The following is a 22,632-nucleotide window of genomic DNA, read 5'->3' as shown; positions in this document are numbered from 1 at the left end:
TTTGAACCAAAAAAATAAAAAATAAAATGGTTGAAAAAGAAAATTCGACCCAGTCATTATTTTTCCATTCATTGGCTCTTGCGGAAGGAATACTTTGCCTAGGGCACGCAAGCAAGCATGCATGCATGAACCTGGCTTACAGGGGCATGTGCGTTGTCTTCCACTGTTCCTTGTTTTTCTTGGTGACCTTTTCTGACCAACTCCCAAATTTCTTGGCTTTCACATCCTTAGAAATTCTATATTCCCACCCTCCCATTCCTAACATTTTATATGTTCGCACTTAACCCTCACATGAAATATCCCTACACAAATATAAGGGGCGTTGAATATGACGGGCTGGATTGCATAGTTCGCAATCTTCTCAGCAATTTTAATGCCTCGTTCATTTCGCATTGTGTGTCACTGCATTTATTCGCTGCGCCATTCGCTACATTATTAAAATAACAATCATAATAAAAGAGCGGGCCAACTAATGAGGCTGCATGGAGGACTTGGAATCGAAGGAGGCTAAATACAAAACTGCAATATACCGAGCTTGAGGAGAGGTTAAAGTGAACGTGGGCAGAGAAACACCTTTATTCTTATTCCCATCATCCCACTTGGCTTCCTCCCAAGCTCCATCCACGATCATCATTTTAATTAAAGAGAATCAGTCTCGCACCTTAAGTATATTCCAACGCAACCGCAAACAACACTACATATTCTAATTTTAATTGGTGCTGTGTTATGTCATGATCTTGAACTTGTTTTAATGTTGCTTGTGACGGCCGGCCGTTCAGGGGGCGGCAAATACACACATTGGGGAACAGAACGGAGTCGTTGATGGATGAAGGTGTCGAAGTAGTCGATACTGTTTGATGCTTTCAGGCTTCAGGCAAGGAAGATTTTCTTTGCTTCTCGGGGTTATATACAGTGTAAATTGAATATTCTTCTGCGTCATTTTCAAGACGGCAGCAGGTGGCACCCAAATTAGAGGCAGAGAAAAAATTAAAATTCAGAGTTGTTCAGGATGCACATTGTGGGAGACGGAGCAACCTCAGCGGCCTCCAACTGTATTTATATGTCTTCCATGTTCTCTGATTTTATTTTATTGTTCTGGTAACTGATAATTTATTTATTTTTTCATATAAATGGTAATGGTTGAGTTCCAATATGGAAGTTTTGAGGTCGAGGTCGTGCCCGATGATGGCAGCATCCATCTGAATGAAGGAATCCAACATGCAACGTCCATCTACCTTGCCTATGGATTCAAGTCAAGTGCCAAACTCGTGCCTACAGGCTTTCAAACAGCAAGTTACGTAGATATCCTGGTCCACCTCTCCCAGTTCAGGTTCTTCTCTGAGGGGTCAATTTTTTGTTCCTATTTAGGATCCTGAGTGTGGCACAGTATCTTATGAACAGATTAATTACATATTATCTAACAATTTGACAGTTTGCACTTTACAAATACTTTTTACTGCCTTCAAACTACCATCCTTAAATCAGAATTCCGCGCGATAATATTATCTCAACTCCGTCACCCACCACCGCGTATGCAGTCGAGGGCTCGAGGCTATAACAATAATAATAATAATAGAGATGTTTTTTTTCCCGGCCAAATATAACAATAATAGAGATATGAAGAAACTCTTTCAATAAAAATTAAAAAACAAATTATCAAGCAATTATAGTAGTTAATATAATCTTTATTCTTTCCAATTTACTCTTAGGTTTGATCTCTTTAGAAACAAAATGGTCTAAATTTCTAATAAAATATGAGAACTAATATTTTAATTAAAAAAAATTGATCAACGAAAATCAAAATAAGAATAAAATTTTAAAAACAAAAGTTATATTAGCCCTAATAAACATTATCTTGAAGAAAACTTTATAATCTTTATATTTCATCTTCACCTCGTCCGATCAGCGTTAGTCAGGCCCGCATTTCTTCTAAACAGATTGCCGGGTCCTGCCAACGATGCAGCCATTAATATCCATCATTAACTATTTGGAAATAAAGTAAATTACAGCGCAGAGTATCCATAATTAATTATTTTAGCCCACGTTCCGTTGAAATGCCTCAAAATCTATCGCTAAATCTAATTCACAACCACATTCGGTTTTTCTGAAGCGAAAAAAATGGACGGCCTAAAGGGATAGTAATGGCGAGCTATAGCCTATAAGATACAAGTAATGCTTTGTGCGAACTGAAACTTCTCTTCCAGAATCCAGCCTAAGCATAATAATTCAAGCTGGCTTTCTTCTTTGCCTGAACTTGAATAATACCTTCATTAAAGTCCTCGTGATTGACCTGCAATTGTACAAAATATAGATTAATGATCATCCCCGCAACAGAACAGATTCTAGTTTGATGAGCATTCCAGTTAAGCTCCTCCAAAAAAGAGTGAAACACATTTGGCAAATATTACATGACTTCAAGGAGAATTCACTGATTATGTTCGTGCTTATAGTAATGGCAGGATAGAAAATAAGTTAAACAACAAGAACAACAAGCCTTATCCCACTAGGTGGGGTCAGCTACATGAATCACACGACGCCATCGTGCTTTATCAACAACCCAATCCTTAGATATAGAAAATAAGTTAAACAACAGTTCTAAACAGAATTGTCACCGCAGGAATGGCCTCATGTATTTAACGTAATATTCAATAAGTTGCATATCGCAAAGAGAACAACCTCAGTGGCATCACGTCGAAGGGCTAACATGCCAGCCTCAACACAGACAGCTTTCAATTGTGCTCCATTGAAATCATCTGTGGACCGAGCTAGTTCTTCAAAGTTGACATCTGGGTGAACATTCATCTTTCGGGAGTGGATCTGAAATATCCATATGATAGCAGTGATCGATTGTTCAGAACTTAAGTTAGAAATAACGACAGCAGATAGAACCATAAGAAAGCAAACCTGCAGAATTCGAGCCCTCGCATCTTCAGTTGGATGTGGAAACTCAATTTTACGATCTAGCCTACCAGAACGCATAAGGGCAGGGTCAAGAATATCTGCACGGTTTGTTGCTGCTATCACCTGCAAATCACAACAATCATTAAACCAACAATTCAATTTCCTGAATTCCAACTAGAAATATAAGAAGAGACCAGCTAGTTGTAAAAATTAGGCTGAGGGACTAATCCAAGAACATAGGTTTTCGGAAGTCTAATATGCAGACCCAACAACAGCAAATTTTATGAAGTTCTCTCTGAGTACATAAATAAGCAAATAACAGGTGCATGGAGAAAAACAAATGACAACAAACCTTAATCCTTTCATCACTGCTAAAACCATCAAGCTGATTGAGCAATTCTAGCATGGTTCGTTGTACCTCCCTATCTCCACTTACTTCACTGCAGGCAAACATCAGCAACAAGTCATGTCATAAGAATGCTGAATAGCCCAGACCTAGATTACTCCAGTATTGAAGGGATCCGATCACAAATGACACTAACAGAACATGTAAGTAGATGTAAAATCTTGCCTGCTCATAAGTATTCACCATACCTGTCAAAACGCTTTGTCCCAATTGCATCTATTTCATCTATAAATATAATGCAGGGAGACTTCTCTTTTGCCAGCTGAAAAGCATCACGGACAAGCTTTGCTCCATCTCCTATGAACATCTGTACAACAATTCCAGGTAAGAGCACTTCAAACCCAGTACAAATTACATTAATACAGAGTTCATAAATAAACTCAAGACAGACAACAAATATGGGCAGGAGATAGAAAATTATCAGTTACAAATTGCTGAAGCGTGTTTTTATAAGGAATGTGGAAAGTTAAGAAAATAATCTTCATACAATCATCACCTCTCCAACACCAAAATGCATATACGAGACATCACCAGCATGTTAGCAAGCAGGAAAACAAAGGAGAATAATGTATAACCTGGTTCCCGGTGCATTATTAAAGATTGGCAAAAGTCAAGACATCAACTCTACTTAAACTTACAAGAAAGAAAATAAAAACAAAAAACTAGACAAACAAACCACAATAAAATCATTAGCCATGCTAATACTCAAAATTGAAAAAATAGGACAGAAATTGGTTACGAATTATACACCTGGACCAGTTGGGGGCCTGCCAATTTCAGAAAAGTGGCATTTGTTTGTGCTGCACAAGCACGAGCCATCAATGTTTTCCCTGTCCCTGGAGGCCCATATAAGAGCACTCCCTTTGGCGGACGAATTCCTAACTTCTGAAACCTTTCCTTGTGGGTCATTGGCAAAACAATGGCTTCAACTAATTCTTGAATCTGTCAACAAAGACGATGTTAGAGAACCACGTTAACCTGCCAAAAATAGTGTGCTACAATAGATTCAGCCAATAATTACACCTCACCTGCTTCTCTAATCCACCTATGTCATTATAGTCTTCAGTTGGCTTTTCATCAACTTCCATGGCTTTTACTCGAGAATCATACTCAGAAGGCAGGGTATCCAAGATTAAATAGCTATCTTTGTTAACACCGACCAGATCACCAGGTTTTAACTTATCAGGGTCAACAAGCCCAACAACAGGAAGAAAGATTGTCTGGAGTAGAAACAAAGCACAATTAGATTTTATGATTGCCGTAACAAAGACAAGAGGCTCTTTATCACCAGATAATTCCAAAAGTATATATGAAGGCTTATATTTCCTTGATGACAAAACAAAGTAACATCATCTATGTCACCTGTCGAGTAGATGTCTTTAGTACAACACATTTACCCTTCCTTTGTGAGTCAAGATCAATATTGGCACCATCTTCTTCAGCTTCGTCCTCTGGGTTCATTTCCAATATCTGGAAAAAGAAAAAAAGGTCACAATTTGAGGAGAACGTGGGACATAAGAATAAGCTAGTAAATCACTACCAAGGGGAAGAGAGAGAAGTTTACTCGAAAAATTTAAATAAAAAATACAGATTGATGTTTAAAAGGCATCCAATTGCCTTCTAATTTGCTACTCAGTGCAAATCCAAAACATCAATACACATAACGCAACCTTTACCGTTTCATGGTCCAGGGTATACTGCACATTGGCATTTTCTCTAACAAAGGGCCATACGGCCTCAATTGTTAGGAGGTTAAGATAAATGAATTTAACGGGGAAAAAAAAAAACATATGAGAAATATCAAGAGAGGGCTTTAATTTTGTAAACAGCAATATTACTAGGTATTGGGTCTCAGAATTTCACCAGATAAACATATCTTCGCCATCAAATGTGCAAATACCTTAACATGCCTTGACATAAATCTTAGTCTTCAGTGTAGCAGGCTATTATGGATCATAAAAATAACTGAACGATGGACACCAAGGCTGTAATGAAAATAAGAGTGATGCACATTAGCAACGAGGATAAAAGCAGTGAACTACCTCCACAATATTCCCTACAAGGTAGGGCAATTGCTTATTGAGCTTGATTTTCTCCTGATTCTCTTTTATCTTCTCCTTGTATGATTCCAACTCCAGATTAGTCCTCTGCAACTCTTCCTTCATCCCAAAACGATAGAAGTCAAAACCAGAAACTTAATACTCTAATCCTTAATATAAAGACTTAATTAGAATATTAGCCCCATATGTAAGACCTATTTCACATGCTCACCAATTTTTTCCGAGACTGACCCCTCCCAAGAATAATTAAGTGCTTTTTTACTTTTTTCAAAATAAAAATCATATTAACTAATTTAATTAACATCTTTAATCTATCTACTCAAATTAGTTGGTTCCTGCATTAAGTACATCAATTATGCCAGAAGGCCTAGAAAGGAGAACCAGTTGTCAATTTACCAGGATATAGAAAGTGAACATTTTGCATCAATAGAAAGGTGAGAAGTATGAGTAAAAAAAAAAAAAATTCAGCAATCTATTAATATTCTGACGTCTAGGAGTACGAAGAATTCACCGCGAGACTTCGAAGAATTGGAAGGAAAAAAAAAAAATTCGATATTAGCATATTTGACACTGGCGAGAACAATCAAATAGGTAACCCTAACAGCTACGCTATACAGTAACCAGAAGTAGAGTAGGCAACGAAAGTATATACAAATGAAAAGAGATTACTAGAGAGGGGATATCAGACCTTCAGGATTCGAATCTCGTTGTCGAGTAGACGGGATGCTCTGACGATGTCGTCGGTAGTCATCGACGCCAACTGGTCATCTTCGAAGCCGCTATCCTCTACCATGGCTGTTGCCATCGATTATCAGTGCGAAGGAAAAATTGAGAGGCGATGAAGCTAGGGATTATCGAGAATGAGCAAAACTTAGGAGGCTCCGAGCGTGATTACTAGTAAGTGAATGATTAAATTCAACAGATTTACTTCCCGGCCCAAACCTTGGAGAACAAGATGGTGAGATGTCGAAGGGAGGTATATTTGATTCTTTAGTTCCGAGCACTGAGATAGGTCACACTTAATAGAGAGAGAGAGAGAGGAAAACTTGTCCCATACGATGAAAGAGGACCCGGATCCCCTCCCGTGCCACTCTTGCTGTGCGTAGGAAGCGCGTGAATAAAGCCATCAGATTCATCTTATGGTGTAGAGGAGAAGATTGGTAGAATCCGTTTGCTACTGGTTGATGTTGAGGGTGTTTTTTCTGCCGTGGGTTCTAGCCAAAAACAAAAAAAACGCTCTAAACCATTTGTTATAACAGTATTAAAAATTACAATACAAAACTTAGTTGATTGGTTTGAATAAATTAAAAAATTATTTAAATTAGTTTGACAAACTTAATTATTTTTATATATTTTGATATCTTTTATATGGATTTTGTTAACTTAATTAGTCCCTTTTGACTTTAATTGATTGTTAATGGATTTAATATGTTTTCTTTTGAATTATTATTTTATAGGGGTAAAATTGTCATATTTTGATTTAATTGTGACTAATTGATTTTTGAGGACAATTAATGCTACCTTATCCTTAAATTTTGTTTGCAGATTCTTAGAAGATTAAAAAAAAATTAAATTAAAAAGAAAAATAATAATAATAAGGTGGGGGCAAAACGCAACGTTTTGCCCCAACCTAATATCCATCTTCTTCAATTAGGCGGAAGAGGACCCGGAAGGAAAGAACACTAGCGAAAAAGCGGAAAAACAGAAACTGGAGGCGCGGCTGGAGGAAACAGAGCAAGACGCACGGACAGCGGCACCAGGGGAGAAACAGAGTGAGGTCCAGAGCTCGACGGGGAAGAAGCGAAATCATCCATCCATCATCATCACCTCTCCCACCTCCATTCAAGACCATCATCATCGTTGACTTCTTCCTGAAGACGGAACGAGCTGTGGGCGGCGGAAAAAAGAGACAAAACATAGCAGGACGCGAAGCGGAACACGAGCTCGTGACGGCGAGAAGCAGGAGCTGGGCGACGAGCCAGTGAGCGACGACGCCTTCACCTTCTTCTTCTCCTTGCCAGCGCACAGAACGAGTGAGACAGCAAAATCAGTCCGTCCTTCTTCCCATGGAAGCTTGCAATAAAGAATTGTTGGTGGCAGCGAATTTGATGGCAAACCGTGGCTAAGTCATGATTGTCCAATTCAACAATAATGACAGGAGCTTGGATTTTTAAAAGGGAGTTTTAGTTGCTTTAATTTCCTATTCAATAATTGTTTAACAATTCTTAGGTTTTAGGATAGTTTTTTCTGATTATTGGGATAATTATATTATTTAACCTGATTATATTTGGGGATTATTTTAACTGGATTATTGTTTAGCATTTGACATTGGCTGTTTATAGCTTTGATTTCAATTATAATGTTGTGGTAATGACATTTATATTAATTTTGGAGTTAATATATTATGATTTTCTAAAGTGACTTAGAATCTTGGATCATATTGTCTCTTGTTAGCTTTAATTCTATTGTTTTTTATTTAAGAGTTTAATTAAGTATTGGTTTTTAGTATCTTTAATTTCATTTTACTATTCTGGTTGCAGTTAGTAATTTAAATTTTTAGGAAAATATTTTGAGGCAATTCGAGGTGGCTCGGTTGTTGGACTAAAAGCTTAATTATAATTCTTAATTCATTGTTTTAACTCCCACATCTTTTAGAGTGATGATTGCCTGAATTGTTGATTTGGATGATTGATTTTTATCAGTGTTATTTGTGTGTCTCATTTTCATTTCTTTAATTTTCATTCATTTTAATCATTTTTACATAAAACAAAAAAAAATTATTTTAATTTCAATTTAATTCAAGGCATTTAATTAGCAATTTTTCAAAATCAAAAAATCCTTTTTTATAGTTTAGGTTATTAGCATTTATTTACTAGGGTTTAATTTCATTTTCGACTCCTCAAAGTGAATACGACCCGGATTGTGTACTATATTACATTAATTTGGTTAATTTTTGGAGTAACCCCAAAGCGACAATTAAGGGAAGTTAACTTTATAATTATTTATAATAAATAAATATTTTTTTTTAAAAATATCCTTATTACTCAAGTATATTGGTTAGAAATTATTATACAAAGAGTTTCTTGAAAAGAAAAATAAATATAGACAATATGGATTGAGATGTTTGTATTTATGACTAAAATAAAAATCAAACAAAATCTTATATAAGAATCGAAAGTAATATTAAATTATAAGGTGTACTAATCTATGAGCAATACTTTTAACCCTTAAAAATCGTCAGTCAAAGAAAGATCCGGCATAGTTGGTAGTGGCACATACATGTGGTCGGGGCTAAAATGTTGTGTGTTTTTACAAAAAAGTTACCAAATACCTCGTTCCAAAGATGAATCAGAACTTGGCAAAAACAAAGCCTTAAAAAATACCCCCCACCAACCCTAGCTTCCTCTCTTTAAGAAAAAGAACTGCTCTGGTCAGTAAACAACCAATCTCTTCGTTTATCATCAAAAAAACTGCACTTCAACACAGAGCACATCAACCAATGCTTGCACTCTCGAAGTGCCATATGGCTTTAAAAGATAATGCTTTGTGGAGCACATGAATGTCTGATTTGGCTAAGCTGCATCATTCATTCAGAGACAGGGAAGAAAGGAAGGGATAACGAACACACTATATTCGCAGACGGAAGCGGATTACGGAGAACGCAGACCAGAAGCAAAATACAGGCGGAGGATCATGTGATGCAATGCAAATCCCTAAATCTTTTACTGATTGATATGAATTTGATTTCCAATTATCAAGCAAGATGGAGGAGTAACCAAAGTAAGGACAGGGCGATCAAAGGCATACTAAAAGGCGGATTTGTCAAATCGCGCTGCGTGAGAAAAAAGAACCCTAGCCATCGATTAAATACAAGGTATCAGAGAATTATATAAGAAAGTGATAAAAATGAAGGCCTTCCATCAAGCATCCGTTGTCGTCCAGCGGTTAGGATATCTGGCTTTCACCCAGGAGACCCGGGTTCGATTCCCGGCAACGGAAATAGACTTTTGTAGTAGTCCGTCGTTTTAATTAATTAATTAATTAATTCCGAATGAGCAAGGCCGCTCTCTGATCCTAGTCTACTTTTGTGCCGATTCACCCGAAATTTGGTTATTCTGTGAAGTTCTAATTAGCTTATCCATAATTATGATGCAATAATCACTACACATAGCATAATATTTCATTTAATGATTATTTAACGTTATTTTTAATTATTAATATATCCGGATAATTTCATTTCTGTACAAGTATTTAGTAAATTTGTAATTCTAATTCACGAAATTGGGCAAAAATAGTGAAATACTATCTGATACTTAACATTTAATCACTGTGAAATAATCCTGCAAAAATGGTTTTAAAAATTCGTCATAATGTAAGCTGCCAAAGAAGGCTCTTCATCATAACTACTTACTAATAGAAATATAACACACGGTCATAACGCATAAGAGATGAATGGAAAGTCAAATAACTATGCCATAGTAAAGGTATGTCTGCGTTTCGTCGAATTGCTAACTATATCCCCTCTATCTCATATAGGTTTACATAAAATGTCAGAGAGAGAAAGAGAAAGAGAATTTAAATGGATCATTCCTTCTCTCCCAAATATTGCGAATGCGGGGGCCAGATTCCAACAGTGGAGATACGTCCGTGCAACCAAATTCTTCTCTTTCTATGACAACGTAGCCGGTTTCATGCAGTCCGCCAACTAATTTCTTAAGACCGTAAATTCTTAGTGCTATACAGAATTACAGAATTGTATTTAAAAGAATTACAGTACAATGCCCCTATCCCAGGCAGAGAGTCTCAAAACACAGAGGAGGATGATTCATGCAGCACACGAATGAAAACAGGAAATCAGCCCCTGGGATAGCTATCTTGCTCCTGTCACACAAGTTTCTGTCTTTTGGGTGCATGTTCACTTTCCAATGCCAGCTCTTTTGTGATGTCTCTTGTCAGGCTGAACTGCAGGTGTTGTGCCACGGAAATAGCGTACGAGTGACTGGGAGCTTCCTCCGAAGATCCTGCAATAGTCATTCCCGAGCTTTAAATAAATCTCAACACGGGTAAATCAACAGATTTATAGACAAGCAAAGCAGGAAATATGCCTTGCCCTTTTCAAACACACATCAGTCTCTTCTATAAAAGACCAGGCGTGTAATAAACTAGTTCAGTAATAAATTATCCAAGCGAAAAAAGTAAAAACATATTGTCAGATTGAGCAATTTGAAGCATATATGCCCCCCCCCCAGCAATTTCAAGTGTGAATGTGGCGTCATTTAACATCCGTTTAAAGGGTATAATTGACAAAGATAAAGAGGGCAGGGGCAAATCCACCCATGCGATCCAGTAAGAACTAAGAACGCGGGTTCACAAACCCTGCATAAATGTGCTATTCCTAAGTTCAGTTCAAATTCACAAATGACCAGGAGCTCCCCCCCCCGGGGGGGTGATCATCAGAGCACTGTGCGGCTGACACTAATAGAGAGATGCATGACGCGAATTAGATAACTTTAACAGGAGTCAAAGTATCATAAAGCAATTCCATAGACACTCCATCTAAAACTTGGAGGGAAGATTTTTTTCCCCCAAAAAAAAAAAACAGAAAGATCCTTTATAATATAAAGAGTACCTTAAAAGTGGAATCGGGCAAGTTTAAATACGACGCCTGTAAAGCAACAACCGCAAACCATTAGTATATCATACATATTTAATTTAAAAAACCATGCCACAAGATGGAAAATTCAGAACCTCGAGAGAAGCCAGGTACTCTGTTTCATGGTGACTAATAATGCTTGATATGGCAAGAGCACAATCTTCCGGGGCCTGAATATAGAACCAAATATCGAGCACAGAAGTGCCAATCAAATGATTATGCAAGAAGAAAAAAAATCACATGCAGGAATACGGCTCATCCATGACAAATAAATCCCAGTTGAAGTACCTGAGACGTCAACAATTAGCCAAGGAAAGTAATGAATTAATTTAGCAACAGGGACAATTAAGTTAAATGCCCGTGGAAAACAAGTATCTGTGAGGATTACTTAACAACCATCATCATGTCATTCGCTACACAACTTTCCAGTGAATATTTGAAGCTCATTTTTTCCATATGTATATTAGGTTTAATGTATATCCTGTCACAGAAATCAAATTATTAATGAGATACTTGATAAGAAGTTCTCTTTAGTCTTTACAGGATAATTGAGATTGCACTCGATGCTTTTTATCAAAGAAGCAAGGAAACTGACAGCAGAAAGGCAGAGCTAATCAGTGATAACATGGAAATGAAAGTTGTAAGAAACTATGTGCAAAGAAATGCATGCCAAATGACGCGAAATTAGGAAACTATTTATGTTTCAGTATTTATATTTTTCTGACTTCATTTTATTTCCTATTAGGCTTTCTTAGGTGTTTCCTATTTTATGCTTTATTTTACTAGAAATATAAGTTACGGTTTATTTATATTTTTAGGTTTAAGTTATTATTTTAATTATTGTGTTTAGAGATCTACAAATGGCCCTAAAGTTATTATCGACCTTTTGATAAATAACTACTGAGACTAAATATTGCTGCCAGTTGTCTACCCGTGTCTCTCTGTCGCCCCCTCCGTTGTCTTCTCACTCTTTCTTTTTTCTTTTGTTTTACATTAACTAATTTATCCCCTTATATCTACACCTGAGAGAAAATGAAAGGTGAAAAATATGCTGATTTGTAGTAACCTGAAAAAGCGTTGAATCTTTGCACTCATGTTTTGCATCTAACTGCACATTTCCTTCTTCAAAATAATGGGCACCCACCTGAAAACACGTCAATATAATTATGTTGTTTGTATCATCCATTCAAATTTATTCATCAAAAAGATATCCCATATTACCTGCATTTTTCCCTGTACTTCAACTATCTGTAGATAATCTTTGAACAGAATATTCCATACTGAACGCCAACTACCATTGCTAAAAAGGGCCAAAAGAGAGATGAAATAATAAAAATAAACTTGACGTCAGCAGATGCATCAAAATCTAGTTGTTTAAATGGTACGGTTGAAATGGAAGGAAAGCACAGGAGTTTCATTTGACTAATTGCACACACCAGAAATTCTGGGGACTATGCTTAGCAGCAGAGATCACCACAACAAGCTCAAAATCAGAACCTGGGCCCCTCAACATCTTTTCCATTTACACACAGTAGACAGAGCAGACCCCTTTCGGATAAGCTTCACCCACATATTTAAGAATTTCAGCATCCAGGGCACATCTGCAATAAAGACATACTTTGTCATGTACGACTTGCAGAAAAAATTTCATTGGTCATTATACTGTACTAGACGATATTTCCACTTTCAAGCAGGTAACACAAAATTTACTGAAATGACACAAAATAACAAGTTGTTCAAAAATATACAAATCAGTCAGAGTATACTGTCCAGTGATATTGTATCAAATCCTTTAAAGCTGGCTTTAGTTGAGGAAATTATAAAAGCAGACAAAATTTCAAGCATAAAATTAAAGAGTGCAGGGCATACCGGAATTCTTCAACGTATGAAGATGGAAGTTCTGCATCAGTTGCAGGTCTCACCTCTGTACAACCTGAAACATTTTAGCACATTATAATAACACACAGGTGACAGAGTTATATAAATTAGAACACGCAGTTGGGAAAGGAAATGGACCAAAGTAGAACTGCAAATCTACTCCAGTATATAGTAGAATAGAATAGAACAGGATTGATTGAGCTATAATAACCTAGTTGCAGTACCACTTTTTCATAATTTGAAACATCCCCCAAACTTCAAATGCAATTTCAAGAAAATGTAAATTATTGGCAGAAATGTTACAATAAGCAGACAGTAGAGTACATTTGACTCATTGTACTGAAGATAATAGATGAAGCAACAGATCAAAATTAAGCTGTGATATAGTTTCCGTCACCTTTCTTAGATTGCAAATTAAAACAAAATGAATGAAAGGAAAAAGTAGTGATTATGAGCAGCAGCAGCAGCATTATATTTTTAGTTTGTTTTCACCATTCCTCAAGGTGGGAAGAGGGAAAAATCAGTAGAACCATAGCATATTCCAATCTTTCATCGGACTATAATGTGTTTGGTAAACTCAATATTAACGATTTCAATGCCCCTTACTTCTTTTTTTTTTTTGGGGGGGGGGGGGGTGTCTTACTTGTTTAACATGGTCGACTATGGCAACTTGAGTAGTCCTCGGATCAAGATAGGCATTCTCTTCAAACTCACCAAACGTAGTAACTAGCACCTGCATGCGCATGATAAATTAGGGAGCCAGGAGAAATTTAAAAAAAAAAAATAATAATAATGCAGCCGGATGCACATAATCCAGTAAATTTGGGGTAATTTGTACTCTTTCCAGATATCACAAGGATTTTCAGAAAATAATCCTGAAGATGTACGCAAACGATTCGGCAAATAATCGGTTAACCCCATGCACGGCATTATGATTACCATTCTCTATGTGAAGTAATGATATGATCCAGTTTTCATTCAAAAAAAAAAAATCTGTTAACGGAGGGGGCAAAGAAATAAAAAATACAGCGCCCTACCAGCCTAACAATTATCATATCCAAAATCCAAATTCCTCTAATGATTTTTTCCCTAAAAAGAAACAGCGACGTTTTGAATAAAAAACATATAAACCCTAAGAAAATGACGATGCTCGTGTTTGGAGAATTTCATCGATACATACGTCTCCGCTCCGATCCGGCATTTCAAGGGAAATCATGTGAGATTTATTGTACAAGGAAAATGCCTCTAATGCGGCCTCATGGTACACATCATCGTCGTTCAGAATCGATTTCACATCTGCAGGGACATTTTCTAATCCGTATAAATTTAAGCGGAAGTAAATGCGAATTATAAATTCTAGATATCGAACTACACAGATAAACCAGATGCATGAAAAGCTAATAGAAGCAAATCACCTTTGGCCACGTACTGGATTTCTCCGGAGAGGGGAGTTGAGGAGGAACCATTTGGCAATTTCGATCTTCTGCTTGTCGCTTAGCTCTGCTTCTTCTTCTTCTTCTGCCATATCTCTGCGACTCCGGCGACAAGATTCCGATATGCAAGTTCAGTGTGGGGACAGCGAAGGAATGAGCAACCACCAAGGCCGCGCGGGGATCGAGATGCTTGCTGGAAAACCAGGACCATCCACTGGGTAGGGTCCTGAATCCGAACGGACAAGATACGCACAGTTGCTCAGGTGGACCCAGCGGATAATAATATTCTGCTTCGTCGTGTAGCTGATCTGCAAGGGCCCGTTCGGTAAGGGGCGGAAATGGAAGGCAAGGGAAAATTTCGGCCGCGGACGCTTTGAGATGGAATACCTAAAATACCCATGTAAATTACTCCCTCCTGTCCTAATATAAGACCCATTTAACTAATTTGATTAGATTAAGAAAGTTAGGTAAGTTTAATTATAGAAAAGTGACACATTTTTTCCTAAAACACCATAATCATCTTTCTTAAGTAAATGCGAATTATAAATTCTAGATATCGAACTACACAGATAAACCAGATGCATGAAAAGCTAATAGAAGCAAATCACCTTTGGCCACGTACTGGATTTCTCCGGGAGGGGAGTTGAGGAGGAACCATTTGGCAATTTCGATCTTCTGCTTGTCGCTTAGCTCTGCTTCTTCTTCTTCTTCTGCCATATCTCTGCGACTCCGGCGACAAGATTCCGATATGCAAGTTCAGTGTGGGGACAGCGAAGGAAATGAGCAACCACCACAAGGCCGCGCGGGGATCGAGATGCTTGCTGGAAAACCAGGACCATCCACTGGGTAGGGTCCTGAATCCGAACGGACAAGATACGCACAGTTGCTCAGGTGGACCCAGCGGATAATAATATTCTGCTTCGTCGTGTAGCGTGATCTGCAAGGGCCCGTTCGGTAAGGGGCGGAAATGGAAGGCAAGGGAAAATTTTCGGCCGCGGACGCTTTGAGATGGAATACCTAAAATACCCATGTAAATTACTCCTTCTGTCCTTAATATAAGACCCATTTAACTAATTTGATTAGATTAAGAAAGTTAGGTAAGTTAGTTAATTATAGAAAAAGTGACACATTTTTCCTAAAACACCATAATCATCTTTCTTAATACCCCACCTCCCTCTTCTACTTGATTATGGTTAAAAGAATATCCATAGGGGTAATTTAGAGAAAATTAATAAATATGAGAAATGGGTCTTATATTTAGAACCAAAAACCAACTTAAGAATTGGGTCCTATATTAAGAACCGGAGGAGTATTAAGTATATTATATGTTAATTATCATTACTAATGAAAGAGATTATTTTATTTTCTTTAAGATAATAAAATATGATAAAAAATTTAAATTATCAGTGTTATCAAAATAAATAACAGTACATTTAAATTTCTCCGCCTTCATGTGCAAGTTTTTCACTTATAACTATAAATTTCCTCATGTAATACACAAACTTGAATATTTGATTAGATTTTAAATTCTAATAAATTATATTATCTAAATGAAATTTAGAAATTCCAGATTTAGAGAAATATATGAAATTTTAAATTTATTTATTTCTCCATCTGAGTCCTCATTAACATACTATTTAATTATGATGCTCTCAAATTGATTTGATCTATTCAAATATCAATCAAGATATTATTCAAATTCAAAATTAATTATTATTTTTTTATTTGAGCCTCCAATTAAAATCTCATTTCATAATGATACTTCTCATTTAATTTAATATACCTAAATTTCAATCAGAATATTATTTAAATCTCGTTAATTAAAAATATTCAAATTCTAAAATATTATACCTGACTTGTTTTTAAATAATCGAGCATAATAAATTTTCAAGAATATAACTAGTTGATAGTTAATTTCTTTTGCCAATACATTTTTCTTTCAATTTTTCCGAGAACTGAAAAAAGGATCGAAGATGATAAATGAAATATTTAGATGAGAATGAAACTACAATTTAAAAGTGATTTTATGAAATTTATATAGTAAAACAAATGCTTTTGGCACCTTCTAAACACCCCGGAAATCCGCCATTAACAAAACTTTTATCAACCGTTTCGCCAAAAAAAAAAAAGATTAAATTCGTGGAGAGCAGTGGAGTCACGAGTAAGGAAGGGATGGAGGAGATAGGATAAAATGCGTGGATTGGTTTTAATCGAAATTCAACACGGAGCAGCGAAGCAAATCGTTCTGGTGTTGAGGCATTTTTGACATTTTACAAATTTTTCCAACGGAAGCTCACCATCTCCGTGGAAATAGGTGGGACAGAAGCCTCCCTTGCATGATGAAAATGCTTCCCAACAAATTTCTCTTCAACCTACTACCCTTGTCGTGCCAAGAGAATCAGCAGATTCCATATACCAAACGGGACCTCAAGGACCTTGCGTCACTTCATAATTTTGGTCGACAATCACGGGGACTTTTGTCTGTTGTCTTCAGTCTTCACCGCTAAAACGCTTTGATTGGGAGGAATCTAACGGCGAGTATAAGCCCAGATCTAGCATTGGCCCAAAAAAGTTTTTACTTTTTAATCGGGCACTTGGAGGATTTCATGTAACAGACACTAGTTTTAAGTTTAAAATGAGTTAAACATACTCTGAATTAAAAAATATATATATTAAAATATATGATATCTCTCTAATTCAAATCGATCCCGATAAAACTATAATTCAAAATTCACTGATTCAATACCAAAAATGCATTACAAATTTGCAATTCATGGGTGCAGATCATCAAAACCACACACATCACCAGATTCCGCTCCGCGCGCATTCGCAAGACCGCGTTTGATTACACCGTTGGCTGCCTCAAATCCTACGACGCCCGAGCGAGCTTGATGTCCGACAGTTTCTCCATCGCGGCTTGTCAAGCGGTCCGAGCAAGTCACTTTGTAAAACCAAATCAGGGTAAGATTAACTTGTGTTTAATATAATAACTAATTAATATTTTATTTAATTTAAATATAACATTTTACTTTACTTTATCTTTTATATTTATCTAATTTTTTTCTAAAATAATCCTTATAGTTAAAAATCTCATCAAATAATAATTTTAATTAATTAATACACATAATTAGCATAAAGAATTTAACTAATTTTGTTAATCTATTTAGTTAATTAGTTCTTATATTAAAAACTAAAAGTAGTATTATTCCAGTAAGACCAAAGAATAATAAATACAACTCCATAAAGTCACGAGGGAAAAAGAAGGTCGAGCCATCCAACCATTTATTTGAAAAGATAGCTATCAACTAATTAAACGATTCACTCTCGTGTCAATTATCAGGCCCGAGGAAGGAGGAAATATTCAAACGTCCAATAGCTGCTGCTCGGCAAAACCCCAATTCTAGACTAAACTGATCTGTCACATCTAACTGATTGATCAAATAGGACGTCATCAGTCCCAAACCACAATAGGTCACAGGTGCTGGCTTTCGCAGAGGGGACACATGGAACGATCCCACAGCACAAGATTGGTATTTAGGTGAGAGATCATTCGTAATTACATTGTGTTTACCCTATCCCTACTCCTCTTTCTTTTTTTTAATTAATTTAATCAAGAAACCCACACACAGGGCACAAGCAGAGACCATCTTTAGCAATAATTCCAATGGCGCCAGACGTTTGCTTCCAAAAATTGCTTCCATGCCCTTAACGGGGTTATATCTGTACAGCTGGCAGAACTCCTGGTTCCACGATTCATAAACAAGCCTCTCGCAGCAAAGGACATCAGCTCCATCCGATCCATATAACCACGCACCCTGTATGAGAAGCCCGTTCTCGAATTGTGTTTATCATGAGAGTACTGAAGTTTTGTAACACTTTCATTTGGGAGAGCAAGAGTTTCTTGTCTCTGCTTGGAATCCTCATGTACTGACATCGAGCTTCCCATTCCAAATAATTCCCAATCAACCTGCTGAAAAATCCCAGATGCTCGCTCCGCGGTATGGGTAGAGCTGGTTTTTAACAGCATTTCTTGTTCAATAGCCAGATTGGTGACTTGGACTTTCAATTCATGTAAACGGTTGCCAATCCTTGTTGCTACTGCATCATATAGTGTTCTTCTTGGCACATTCTCACCTTTTTCCGCATTTAGCAGATCATCGAAATTGATTGGGTCACCTACGAGCACTGTAACCTAGGAAACATCATGTCCAGACAATCAAATTAAGATACGGCCAAAGGTTTATTCAATAAAAAAGAATAATAAAATGCAGTCGATGACAAGAAGCTCTTCCATTTCGTAAAGAAACCAGTTTCCATAATTACCGATAACTTGGTCCACAGGGAAGAATCAGACAGGAACGCAAAAGACACCTCATACACGGTCATAACAATGCAACTTATGAATTCCCTCATTTTTGTGGAGAAAACTGACTGTCATTTGGAGTATAACCTAACTGCTCAGTTAATTAGGACTGTTCAGAATAATTTTTGTTTTTATGAAAAACTCTAGGCTGTCTAGATTGATTGGACGATCAAGATCACCTTAAAGAGAGTCTTTTTCCAAGGGGAAAAAAAAAATCCAAATCCCTACAACTAGCACCAACCACCCGATCTGAACAAAGGAAAGTTCGCAAAACTATTAAAACAGGATCTCTGTTGGTAGCTCATCACATGTAAGGGACTAGGATTATACCGTCTTGCCAACTCTGGGAAATTTGGCGCCTATTGGCATGATATCTTGCATCCCTGTATGCACAAATGGGACCACAATGGGCACACTGTCTGAATCCAGGACCAACCTAAGGAGCAAATACACATATCAGAGTAACCCGAGGAGCAAATTTCCCAAAGCACATGCTAGTTTTACATATCCATTCCATGTCATTGTAGAAGTAGAAAAGCGGCTTCGATAACGTGAGAGAAGCAAACTTTTCAGCTAGTATTTGAATGAATTACCAAATACCACGCAGGAGATTGTTACCTTCCAACACCTCTCTTCGAAGAACCCATAGTTTTACCACCATCACGTGAACGACTTCCTTCTGGAAATATGTGGACCCACCCACCACGGTTCAATTTTGAAATGGCCATGTCCATTCCCTGCAGCAGAATGAGCAACAAGATAAAATCTCAATAATTTATCTCAAGAGATTCCATTTTGTAGAAGGCCTAAAGCAAGACATAGCTAGAAGCTAGGAAGCAAAAGACATATGGAAGAAAACACAGATAATACAAGGCAGCTGCTTATTTTTGAGACAAAACCATAAACGGTAGATTTTAGGTCGGAAAAGTAATTCACTCAGGAAAGGATATTAATTCAATAAACAAATTTTGTTTGCTTTCACTCTCAACAACAAGCATTAATACACAAGACAAGACTCAAAAGCGACTTCAAAGCCTAGTAATTAATGAGTAGACAGCAAGGAATCTATTTCCAGAATAGAACAAGTTGTCAAAGAAAATAATTTAATCCATGGCAGTAAAAGCAATAAAATGAAAAAAAGAATAAGCCAAGAGTTTCACCAAAGTCTGCAAATTTTACCGGACATTGGCAGGTACCATAAACACCAAAGTCTCCAATATAGTAAAGCATTAGAGTATCATTAAATTCATACCTTCTGATAAATTCCATCACCACGAGAAACCGGCAAGACTTTGACAGATTGAAAGAATGCAGAAGTTACGGGGTTTTTAAAACATCGGTCAGTTGCACACAATGTCCATCTCAGGTTCTGAGCATCCAACAGAACATGAGGGGGAAGCAGTGAAGCAATAACAAGAGGATCATCCATGGAAGCCACATGATTGCTAACCTGAACAGGAGTTATAAAAGAGCGAGCCAGCATCAATATGATATGTACTATGGCGTATGCAATACAACTGGAACCATAAAGAAATTAATTACAGAGATCACTTTCTCAAAGATAACGAAGACTAAGCTAATCAAACTATACTGTTTATAAGACATGCTCCTAGGCCTCGGAGCATACCGTAAGAAGAGGCTTGTCTTTGGGTCTATGAAGCAAAGGTTCGTGCAACTTTTCTAAACCGTACACCTGTTGTGACACAGCAGCGAAATTAAGCACTCTACGACGAAAAAAGATAGCAGGAAGAAACAAAAAAAGTTTGCAACCTAGCTCAAGACCAAAGAAATTCACAATTTCACATACCTGGACACGGTTTAACCCGTTCATAAACACATGGCACACATTTCCAAGCACAGGAACAGCTACAGCTTGCAGCACTCGAAGTAGAGCCGACTCTTCAGAACTGAAGTCCTTACTCACTGGGGAAAAAAATTCAGAAAATGATAAATACAAACAATACAACTAACGAACCGTCACAAATTGCAATGCATTTGAGAAATTGAACGGAACATATGCAAGAAAAGAAGGGGAAAGCGGACATCTAATCATCCAAAAACATTGATTTCAGAATCATACGAACAAAATTGAAGGCCAAACAACGCGCAGTAGGAATAACCAGGTAGGAGCTCAAAAACTGCGAGGAAAGGCATATAAAGGAGATTGATAACGTCGAGCCAAGAATAGTAGAATACTCAAAAGTGACAAATGCACGAATCGAACATAACCAAGACTTGATCGATCCCAATTAAAGAAGCTGATTGGAAAAAAATGTGAGGGAAAATCAGCTACGAGAAACAAGAAAGGAAGAATGAGCACCTTTTTTTCGATAGAAAGAGGAAGAAGGCAAAGATTCCTGACGAAAATCACGAAAACGGCGAAGCCAGCGCTGCATAGTGCAGGAGAAATAACCTTCAGGGATAAACGTCGGCTGGCGCCGCCAATGGCGATCGACGGCAACTCTGAAACGGTTCCGGAGCTGCAGTTGCAGAGAGCGAGCCTTGTTCTTCCAGAGATCTCCACGATCAAAACGCGGCATCGATGCAGAATCGATGAAAGGGAGAGGGAATTCTGAAGATTCAAAATGTCACTGGGATACTAGAAAGGACCTTGGAGTGAGATTGTGAGAAGAGGGACAGCGAAGCGCAAGTGCCGATAGCAAATTGAGAGGGAACGTTTTCCAACGTCCGCAAGGAAGTCGGTGTGAGTCGCTGCCTCAGCCTCTGTGCGCATTATGCGCGCTTCTCAGGAATTGGAGCCCAGGTTTTCTTGGATTAGGGTGTTCAGTTTCAACCCTACTTACTCGGGCCCACAAGGCTGCTCCACAATGACCACATGTGAGATAAAGATGGCCCGCACTTATGTTTGTTTGTTGCCACATCATCCTCGAGTTGTTGTAAGAAGGAAGGCGGTACCGGAAAGCGGAAACCGGATACTCAACGGGTGAAAACATCGGTCCACGATTGACTGGTTCTACCCCAATCCGACTGCCGGTGCCGATGATAATTGAATTATTATATTATATTCTTTTTATTATTTTCGTACTTGAGGAACATATGACTTATCTTATAAATTTTAATTTTAATTTATCTTAATATTTAATATATTTTTTAATATTATCTTTAATTATTTTTTCTTATCACATTTTCCTACACATTTTTTCCATCAGTTTTTAATTTATTATAAGAGCATTTTTAAAAATAAAAATATACTTCTAATATATTTATTATTTTTAATTAATTATTTATTATCCGTGAATTAGTCATTTAAAATTTATGATAAAGACAAAATAGAGTATTAATTGTTAATTGTTCTGTGAAAAAAATAGTAAGGCTAAAAGCCACTTCCTCTGAAATTATTTTATATATAACAAGATGTTTGTAATTTTCATATAATCCTCTTTGGTGGGGATGATCAGCCGGCACAATTTCTCCCTCACTTCTCCATGAAAAAAAGAAGGAACCATGCGCTCTTGACTTGCAAACTATACCACGACTTTCAATGGGCCATTGATCCCTGGGGGAAATCATTATTCAATAAATTCACGTATAGAGGATCAAATTTCATTACATATATCACTACGAAGACTATCATCATCTTTCAGCACCTATTGCGCCTAATTCTTAAATGATTTTGGGCTATAAGCTTCTTATAAACATCAACCCCCTGTGCTTGAACTGATTTTTGGCGAGCACAGGATTTTTTAATTTTTATTTATATTTTCAGTTACCATGTATACTGTATACGTGAAACTTATCCATTACTGAACCCTCAAGTATAACCTTTACTTCTCTCTTCTGCCTTTACCTTCTCCCCACTCCAGCTCTCCCTCCCTCTCATTTCACCTCTACCGTTTCCTTAATTTACTTTATAACCATTAGATGTGCGACTTTCTATACACTCCAGACAATTTTAACCTCTCTAAGCTAGAGCCGCA

General features: G+C 37.1%; 2 protein-coding genes, 2 non-coding genes and 1 pseudogene across 4 annotated transcripts; 1 reads left to right on the top strand and 4 right to left on the bottom strand.

Moving 5' to 3' along the window:
* Positions 1 to 1,850: 1,850 nt before the first annotated feature.
* Positions 1,851 to 6,377, bottom strand: LOC114737161 (26S proteasome regulatory subunit 6A homolog). The gene is made up of 10 exons (XM_028925070.1): positions 6,056 to 6,377; positions 5,350 to 5,466; positions 4,670 to 4,777; positions 4,336 to 4,527; positions 4,058 to 4,249; positions 3,496 to 3,614; positions 3,254 to 3,341; positions 2,905 to 3,024; positions 2,677 to 2,817; positions 1,851 to 2,290 (listed from the first exon to the last, which is right to left on the bottom strand). The coding sequence occupies exons 1-10, from the start codon at positions 6,170 to 6,172 to the stop codon at positions 2,213 to 2,215; spliced, it is 1,272 nt and encodes a 423-aa protein (XP_028780903.1). The 5' UTR covers positions 6,173 to 6,377; the 3' UTR covers positions 1,851 to 2,212.
* A 620-nt stretch (positions 6,378 to 6,997) lies between these two features.
* LOC114737159 (F-actin-capping protein subunit alpha-like) lies at positions 6,998 to 15,122 on the bottom strand (annotated as a pseudogene).
* On the bottom strand, positions 8,794 to 8,961 carry LOC114737172 (small nucleolar RNA snoR127). The gene has a single exon (XR_003739398.1). It is a non-coding gene; the product is annotated as a small nucleolar RNA snoR127 (small nucleolar RNA).
* On the top strand, positions 9,295 to 9,366 carry TRNAE-UUC (transfer RNA glutamic acid (anticodon UUC)). The gene has a single exon. It is a non-coding gene; the product is annotated as a tRNA-Glu (tRNA).
* A 2,641-nt stretch (positions 15,123 to 17,763) lies between the features above and the next one.
* LOC114737160 (tafazzin) lies at positions 17,764 to 21,429 on the bottom strand. The gene is made up of 7 exons (XM_028925069.1): positions 21,015 to 21,429; positions 20,502 to 20,617; positions 20,322 to 20,387; positions 19,947 to 20,144; positions 19,313 to 19,431; positions 19,025 to 19,130; positions 17,764 to 18,523 (listed from the first exon to the last, which is right to left on the bottom strand). Exons 1-7 carry the CDS (start codon positions 21,232 to 21,234, stop codon positions 17,981 to 17,983), a joined length of 1,368 nt encoding a protein of 455 aa, XP_028780902.1. The 5' UTR covers positions 21,235 to 21,429; the 3' UTR covers positions 17,764 to 17,980.
* Positions 21,430 to 22,632: the final 1,203 nt, after the last annotated feature.

This window comes from Neltuma alba, unplaced genomic scaffold (assembly GCF_004799145.2).
Source record: "Neltuma alba isolate B1F8T4 unplaced genomic scaffold, ASM479914v2 tig00013412_pilon, whole genome shotgun sequence".
Lineage (NCBI taxonomy): Eukaryota > Viridiplantae > Streptophyta > Magnoliopsida > Fabales > Fabaceae > Neltuma > Neltuma alba.
This window is presented reverse-complemented; position numbering and strand designations above follow the sequence as displayed.